Here is a 7,347-nt window from a genome sequence, read left to right as displayed (position 1 = left end):
CAGCATGCATTCCTCGTGGTTCAAGCTTCTGCCTGATGGAAAGCTTTGGATTTATCCAACACTAGACATTAGACTCTTCTCCATCCTCTGTTATGTAACCGTCTGTGTTTGGCCTCTGCCAGGACGCTCACTCACACCTTTGGAGTGCAGGCAACAAGTTACAGACTGCATGTCGCTTAATTGGCACTTCTGTCTTTATAAAACAGCTTTATGAGAATTCCTTTGAATTCAACCTCAGATAACCCTGATGCTGTGTCACCGTGGTCGTTCAGGCTTCAGTGGATGTTATCAGACGCGTGTGGTCAAAGTTGAAAGAGGTAAATTTCTCACTTTATTTCAATGATTCGTCGTTACAGGTTTATGGAAGACCGCTCAGAGTTTGTGTTTTCATAAAGAGTCTGTTGTACATGGTTCAGTCTTACGTGTAATATATGTGTTTAGGATTACTCATGGTTATGAATAAATACATCAGAACAAACAAACCCCCCTTATAGAGTTTACATTGTCAGCTGTGAAATAAAAGCATGGAGTCGGGCTGGGCGGTGCTCGTCACTTAAACTCAGTGGCCTCAGAGCAAAGGGCCGCACAGACGCACTCACAGCAGCCGTCACTGACACACTCAGATACACATGCATCATCCACTGACCCGTTAGCATACGATGAACACACACATAAATAAAGTTTGCAGGTTAACACCCATGATATGCATGCCTCAGCACACACACTTTCACACTCCCAGCCCAGCCAGAGAGAACCGTGCTGCGGCGTTCTCCTCAGAGCTTCAATGTTTACAACACAATTATGCTCAGTGTCCTCCAATCAGCTCGTCGGCCTCCGTGTGGGAGCGGCGGGTAAAAACTGGGACACATCCTGACTCATCTGTAGCAAAGAGAAACTTCTCTCCCTGAACAACCTCCCGGAGTTTAGCGTGTCGTGAGTCTGAACCGGAGCTGGAATAAATGATGACTCCTGTGAGTGTGTATATGGAGGCGTGTGTGTGTGTGTGTGTGAGTGTGTATATGGAGGTGTGTGTCTGTGTGTGTGTGTGTGTGTGAACTCTCCACAGTGTCGAGGTCCGTGTATTGGAGAAGTGGAGCAGTGGGATGAGGTTAAAGCGATTTCTTAGCTGGAAGCAGCTAACAGGGCGGGGCTTGTGATTGACAGGTGATGTCACAGGAAAGTAGGAGGAGTCAGAAGCACAATCTGAGCTGTCCGGGTGTTCAGGTGCAGGTTGTCAGTTCTTCCGCTCCACAGATGTACGGTCAGGTGCAGAGCAGGTGAGCAGTGTGAAGGTCAGGGCGGAGACGGCGAGCCGATGAACCTCGCAGGGCGGCCGGGGGTCACTGGCAGTGGTAGATGGGCTGGACGTACTCCGGGGGGAAGTATCCTACGTGACCGTGACATCGGCCCCTCCAGCGCAGCGAGTCGGAGCAGTCCATGAGTTCGATGACATCACCGCGAAGGAAGCGTAGCTGGGTGGGGTGGTGTGGGGCGAAGTCGAAGAGAGCGTGGGCGTGATGGGGACGCTGTCAGAGAGGGAGACAGGGAGTGAGACGTTAGTGATGCGAGGTCTGAACAACGAGAAAATAATACGAGTGAGGTCAGAAACTTCTGTGAGGTGAAGTCTTGAGAAGTCGTTAGAAGTCTTGAGAAGTCGTGAGAAGTCGTGAGAAGTCATGAGAAGTCGTGAGAAGTCGTGAGAAGTCATAAGAAGTCCTTAGAAGTTGTGAGAAGTCATAAGAAGTCGTGAGAAGTCATGAGAAGTCCTTAGAAGTTGTGTGAAGTCGTGAGAAGTCATGAGAAGTCCTTAGAAGTCATAAGAAGTCATGAGAAGTCATGAGAAGTCCTTAGAAGTCGTGAGAAGTCGTGAGAAGTCATGAGAAGTCATGAGAAGTCATGAGAAATTGATAGAAGTCGTGAGAAGTCGTGAGAAGTCGTGAGAAGCCGTGAGAAGTCTTGAGAAGTCGTGAGAAGTCGTTAGAGGTCATAAGAAGTCATGAGTAGTCGTGAGAAGTCGTGGGAAGTCGTTAGAGGTCATGAGAAGTTGTGAGAAGTCCTTAGAAGTCGCGAGAAGTCTTGAGAAGTCATGAGTAGTTGTGAGAAGTCGTGAGAAGTCTTGAGAAGTCGTGATAAGTCTTGAGAAGTCGTATGAAGTCTTGAGAAGTTGTGAGAAGTCGTTAGAAGTCTTGAGAAGTCCTTAGAAGTCGTGAGAAGTCATGAGAAGTCCTTAGAAGTCGTATGAAGTCATGAGAAGTCATGAGAAGTCGTATGAAGTCATGAGAAGTCATGAGAAGTCGTGAGAAGTCCTTAGAAGTCATGAGAAGTCGTATGAAGTCATGAGAAGTCATGAGAAGTCATGAGAAGTCGTGAGAAGTCCTTAGAAGTCGTATGAAGTCATGAGAAGTCATGAGAAGTCGTGAGTAGTCCTGAGTAGTCTTGAGTAGTCGTGAGTAGTCGTGAGTAGTCGTGAGTAGTCGTGAGTAGTCGTGAGTAGTCGTGAGTAGTCTTGAGTAGTCGTGAGTAGTCGTGAGTAGTCGTGAGTAGTCGTGAGTAATCGTGAGTAGTCTTGAGAAGTCGTGAGTAGTCGTTAGTAGTCTTGAGTAGTCGTGAGTAGTCGTGAGTAGTCTTGAGTAGTCTTGAGAAGTCGTGAGTAGTCGTGAGAAGTTGTGAGTAGTCATGAGTAGTCATGAGTAGTCTTGAGTAGTCTTGAGTAGTCTTGAGTAGTCGTGAGTAGTCGTGAGTAGTCTTGAGTAGTCTTGAGTAGTCTTGAGAAGTCGTGAGTAGTCGTGAGAAGTCGTGAGAAGTCGTGAGTAGTCATGAGTAGTCTTGAGTAGTCTTGAGTAGTCTTGAGAAGTCTTGAGTAGTCTTGAGTAGTCTTGAGTAGTCTTGAGTAGTCTTGAGTAGTCTTGAGTAGTCTTGAGTAGTCGTGAGTAGTCGTGAGAAGTCGTGAGTAGTCATGAGTAGTCTTGAGTAGTCTTGAGTAGTCTTGAGAAGTCGTGAGTAGTCGTGAGAAGTCGTGAGTAGTCATGAGTAGTCTTGAGTAGTCTTGAGTAGTCTTGAGAAGTCGTGAGTAGTCCTGAGTAGTCTTGAGTAGTCTTGAGTAGTCTTGAGGAGTCGTGAGTAGTCGTGAGAAGTCGTGAGTAGTCATGAGTAGTCTTGAGTAGTCGTGAGTAGTCTTGAGAAGTCGTGAGTAGTCGTGAGAAGTCGTGAGTAGTCATGAGTAGTCTTGAGTAGTCTTGAGAAGTCTTGAGTAGTCTTGAGTAGTCTTGAGTAGTCTTGAGTAGTCTTGAGTAGTCTTGAGAAGTCGTGAGTAGTCGTGAGAAGTCGTGAGAAGTCGTGAGTAGTCTTGAGTAGTCTTGAGTAGTCGTGAGTAGTCGTGAGTAGTCTTGAGTAGTCTTGAGTAGTCTTGAGAAGTCGTGAGTAGTCGTGAGAAGTCGTGAGAAGTCGTGAGTAGTCATGAGTAGTCTTGAGTAGTCTTGAGTAGTCTTGAGAAGTCTTGAGTAGTCTTGAGTAGTCTTGAGTAGTCTTGAGTAGTCCTGAGTAGTCTTGAGTAGTCTTGAGTAGTCGTGAGTAGTCGTGAGAAGTCGTGAGTAGTCATGAGTAGTCTTGAGTAGTCTTGAGAAGTCGTGAGTAGTCGTGAGAAGTCGTGAGTAGTCATGAGTAGTCTTGAGTAGTCGTGAGTAGTCTTGAGAAGTCGTGAGTAGTCCTGAGTAGTCTTGAGTAGTCTTGAGTAGTCTTGAGAAGTCGTGAGTAGTCGTGAGAAGTCGTGAGTAGTCATGAGTAGTCTTGAGTAGTCGTGAGTAGTCTTGAGAAGTCGTGAGTAGTCGTGAGAAGTCGTGAGTAGTCATGAGTAGTCTTGAGTAGTCTTGAGTAGTCTTGAGAAGTCTTGAGTAGTCTTGAGTAGTCTTGAGTAGTCTTGAGTAGTCTTGAGTAGTCCTGAGTAGTCTTGAGTAGTCTTGAGTAGTCGTGAGTAGTCGTGAGAAGTCGTGAGTAGTCTTGAGTAGTCTTGAGTAGTCTTGAGAAGTCGTGAGTAGTCGTGAGAAGTCGTGAGTAGTCATGAGTAGTCCTGAGTAGTCGTGAGTAGTCTTGAGAAGTCGTGAGTAGTCATGAGTAGTCTTGAGAAGTCGTGAGTAGCCGTGAGAAGTCGTGAGTAGTCTTGAGTAGTCTTGAGTAGTCTTGAGAAGTCGTGAGTAGTCTTGAGTAGTCGTGAGTAGTCTTGAGAAGTCGATCTTCTGACTTCAGTGTGTTCAGGTGCTTTTAGAAAGTTCAGTTTCACATTGCCTGACTGTTTAATTGAAGTCTAGGTCACTATATGAGGACAACAACTAACAGTGATAACATAAACAAATTGTATTCAAGGAAAAAGTTTCCTAACATTAACAAAACAACATTTTTCCCGCCATGCTCCTGACGAATATGACGTCAAGTCGGGCGCGTTAAATGTGCGTCCTGGTTAGTGAGTGTATGTGATGGTATGTTTGCTTCACTTTTGTGAAGCAGGAGGAGGTGGAAGCATCACGTTCATCTTTATGTACACGATGCTAGCTAGATTCTGAACATGTGCCACAGCGACAGCAGACAGGCCGTGACAGGCAGACAGAGTGATTGAGGTGACAACAGGTTGACTCAGCAGACAGACTCGACCAACAGGTAGACGGAGTGACAGCTGGCTCACATTTTCACATGACACATTCGAGGCCACAGCTGGCACTTCAACACGCCGCCTCCTCCAGACGCTGACGCAGACGAACGAAGTGTGACGTTCAGACTCTGCTCTCATTACATTTCTACCCTCAGAATAAGACCTGAACTTCTTTTAAACTCTGGATGCCGTCTTTGAAGGAGGACGTTTCAGAGAAAGTCTCTCCTTGTGTATCTTTATGATTCTTCTCAGTGTCTTTGTTTATTATTCTGAGTTTTATCAGAGCGAAGCAGCTTTAAACTTAGCTTAGAGTGGACATGAGGAGCGCCACGATGAGAGACAGAAACAGAGGGGCGGTGTTAATCCAGAGAAATGTGCATGAGTGTGATACAGAAGACAACAAAAACACACCTGCTGAAATAGACAGTGTTCAAATTCTACTGGAGGTGTTTTCAGCTCAGACGTGAGATGCTGCTCTCTCTCCGTCTGACTCCTCGGTCTCTCTTTGAGTTCAGAGGAGTCGTGTTTTTCTTCCCTCCTGAAAGCACGCCTCCTCTGATGTCTGTCGGCTCCCCAGTGAAGCAGTTTTAGGAGAATAAAAGAGGCTATTTTAAGGAGAGCGTCTTGAACTTAACTAACCTTTTAGCTGTCAGTTGTTCTCCCGCTGAGACGAGGGGATGTGATATGAGCCGAGAGGGAGGCTGAGTTTTCTGTGTGTGTGTAAGAACAGGTGTTTGTTTTGGACCTGGACTCGTGTTTGTAGTATCAGGTGCTCAGTTAGACACAGATCAGACAGCAGGGTGAGGATCCAGTGACTCAATTTATCAGCTAAATCTATTAAATCCCAGAATAATGATCCTTTATTGTTCTGCTAATCTAGTCTAGACCTGTTGTTAGAGCGCCCTGCCTGTTTACTTGGGTGTGAGCCAGCGTGTGTGAACAGGCTCCTGTTTGCTTCTTTAAGGTTTCAGCTTTTCGATGTGTGTGTTGGTCGGTGTGTGTGTGTGTGTGTGTGAGACAGCAGAGAGGAATGCGGTTCATTTTTCCACGCCAGCTTGCGAGGCAGCGGTTCGGAAGGAGAAATATGGTCCGCCTGTATCCGCTGCACTCGGCTGCCTTGTGATCATCGTCCTCTTCAGCGCCGGCTCGGATCCAGAGCGAGCACTGACAGGGGAACAAATTACTCTGTAACATCAATGGACTACAGCTGTGCACTAGATTCGTCTCTGCGTGCACGCACTCACACACACATGGGGCGTTTGAGGCAAACACACACGGCCCAAATAATGTCAGAAAGAGGTCAGAGTTCTGCACAAACCAGCTTCTGTTTGGAGGGAAAGCAAAGAGACACAAGAGGAACCTTTGGGAGAGAAACACTAATAAATATGACAACTCTTCCCCGTCCTGCTGTAGAGCGATAAGAAGCGATGTAAGGCCGTGTAATGAGCTGCTGTGGAATTAGTTTGGAAGACTTGCTGCACAATAAGGGAGGGATGGAGCATAAAGCAACCACATGAACAGAATCAGATTCCTCTGGTCCTCAGAAGATTATTCTTCCACTGTGAAACGGACTCAAAAACAAAGCTGTGATCATGAGGGATGTCGGACACAGAGAGGGAGAGACTGACAAGTAGAGGAGAAGTCAGCAACTAGATTAAGGCAGAACACTTTCTCTGCAGCCTTTTTCTTGCATGAGAAGCAGTTCTGCAAGGACCAAGTGGGACCCCTTCACACTGGACCAGATTATTATGATGTCCTGAACCACCAATGTGATGCTTTATGTCCCAGGTGGTGTCATGGATGTTTTTTAAACCTTGCTGTGATACAGGTCATTTGTCAAGGTGCTCAAAATGTCATTAAACACGCTTCAACCTTCAGGAGCGTCGTACGATTAGACACAGTTTGGTGCTTGCACAGTTGGGTGGCAGCATATGTATGTTCAGGTGTTTACGGGCATGCATCCACTGCAGTCCATCTCAGTGCTCTCTCGTCTGTCAACACCCACCGGTAGCATTTTCAGAACCCAGCAGGAGGACAGCTGGAGTCATGTGACCGAGGTTTCCCCTTCTGTAATCACTGAATCAAGGATTCTCCTCCTCCTCCTCTCCTCATCCATGTTGTCTTTCTGGTCCTCTGAAAACCTCTGACCTGTTGAGTCCAGGCCTGGCTCCGCTCATCATGACTTTGGTTTGTTGTTGTAGTTAAGTGAAAGTGACTTCCAGTGGAAGTTAACACATTGACTAGAACAGAAACCTATCAGATCTGGTGCTGAGACGGATCGGAGATGGACATGGATCTAGTGGAATTGGCCGTCACTCTGATTGAGTGCAAGGAGGAGGAGACAAGGCCATGAAAGCTAGGTGGCAACACAAGACCTTACTGCTGCCGCTCCCTCCCAAGATGATAAAACCCACAGACAGAGGTCAGTCTTCTGTGTTTCTACTAAACGCAATCTCTCCACCGTCGTCCACTTTGAAACCTCATCTTGTGGAGAAGAACCGTACGTCACTACGTCAGGATGATGCAGAAAGAACGCAGATGGACGCCGATCAGAAACACATTTGTAAACATGGGACAGTTTTAATTTTGATTGGTTTATGAAAAGGTTTAAACTACCTCTCTGCAACAAGAGGGCCTCAATTTCCTGACAGGCATTTGTATTCATTACACCGTGTCTAATCTGAATATTCTGCTCCATATGAACG

General features: G+C 46.4%; 1 protein-coding gene across 2 annotated transcripts in view; it reads right to left on the bottom strand.

Moving 5' to 3' along the window:
- Window positions 1–302: 302 nt before the first annotated feature.
- grapa (GRB2 related adaptor protein a) overlaps window positions 303–7,347 on the bottom strand; it is a 39,807-nt gene continuing 32,762 nt past the window's right edge. For both annotated transcript variants that reach the window (XM_034710503.1, XM_034710504.1), the window contains exon 5: window positions 303–1,526. In XM_034710503.1, coding sequence (XP_034566394.1) covers window positions 1,341–1,526 — 186 coding nt within the window. In that variant the 3' untranslated portion in view covers window positions 303–1,340. The remainder of the gene's footprint in view (window positions 1,527–7,347) is intronic.

The sequence above is a fragment of the Notolabrus celidotus genome, chromosome 20, assembly GCF_009762535.1.
Source record: "Notolabrus celidotus isolate fNotCel1 chromosome 20, fNotCel1.pri, whole genome shotgun sequence".
Taxonomy (NCBI): domain Eukaryota; kingdom Metazoa; phylum Chordata; class Actinopteri; order Labriformes; family Labridae; genus Notolabrus; species Notolabrus celidotus.
The sequence above is the reverse complement of the archived record's forward strand: the minus strand, read 5'-3'. Positions and strand labels throughout refer to the sequence as shown.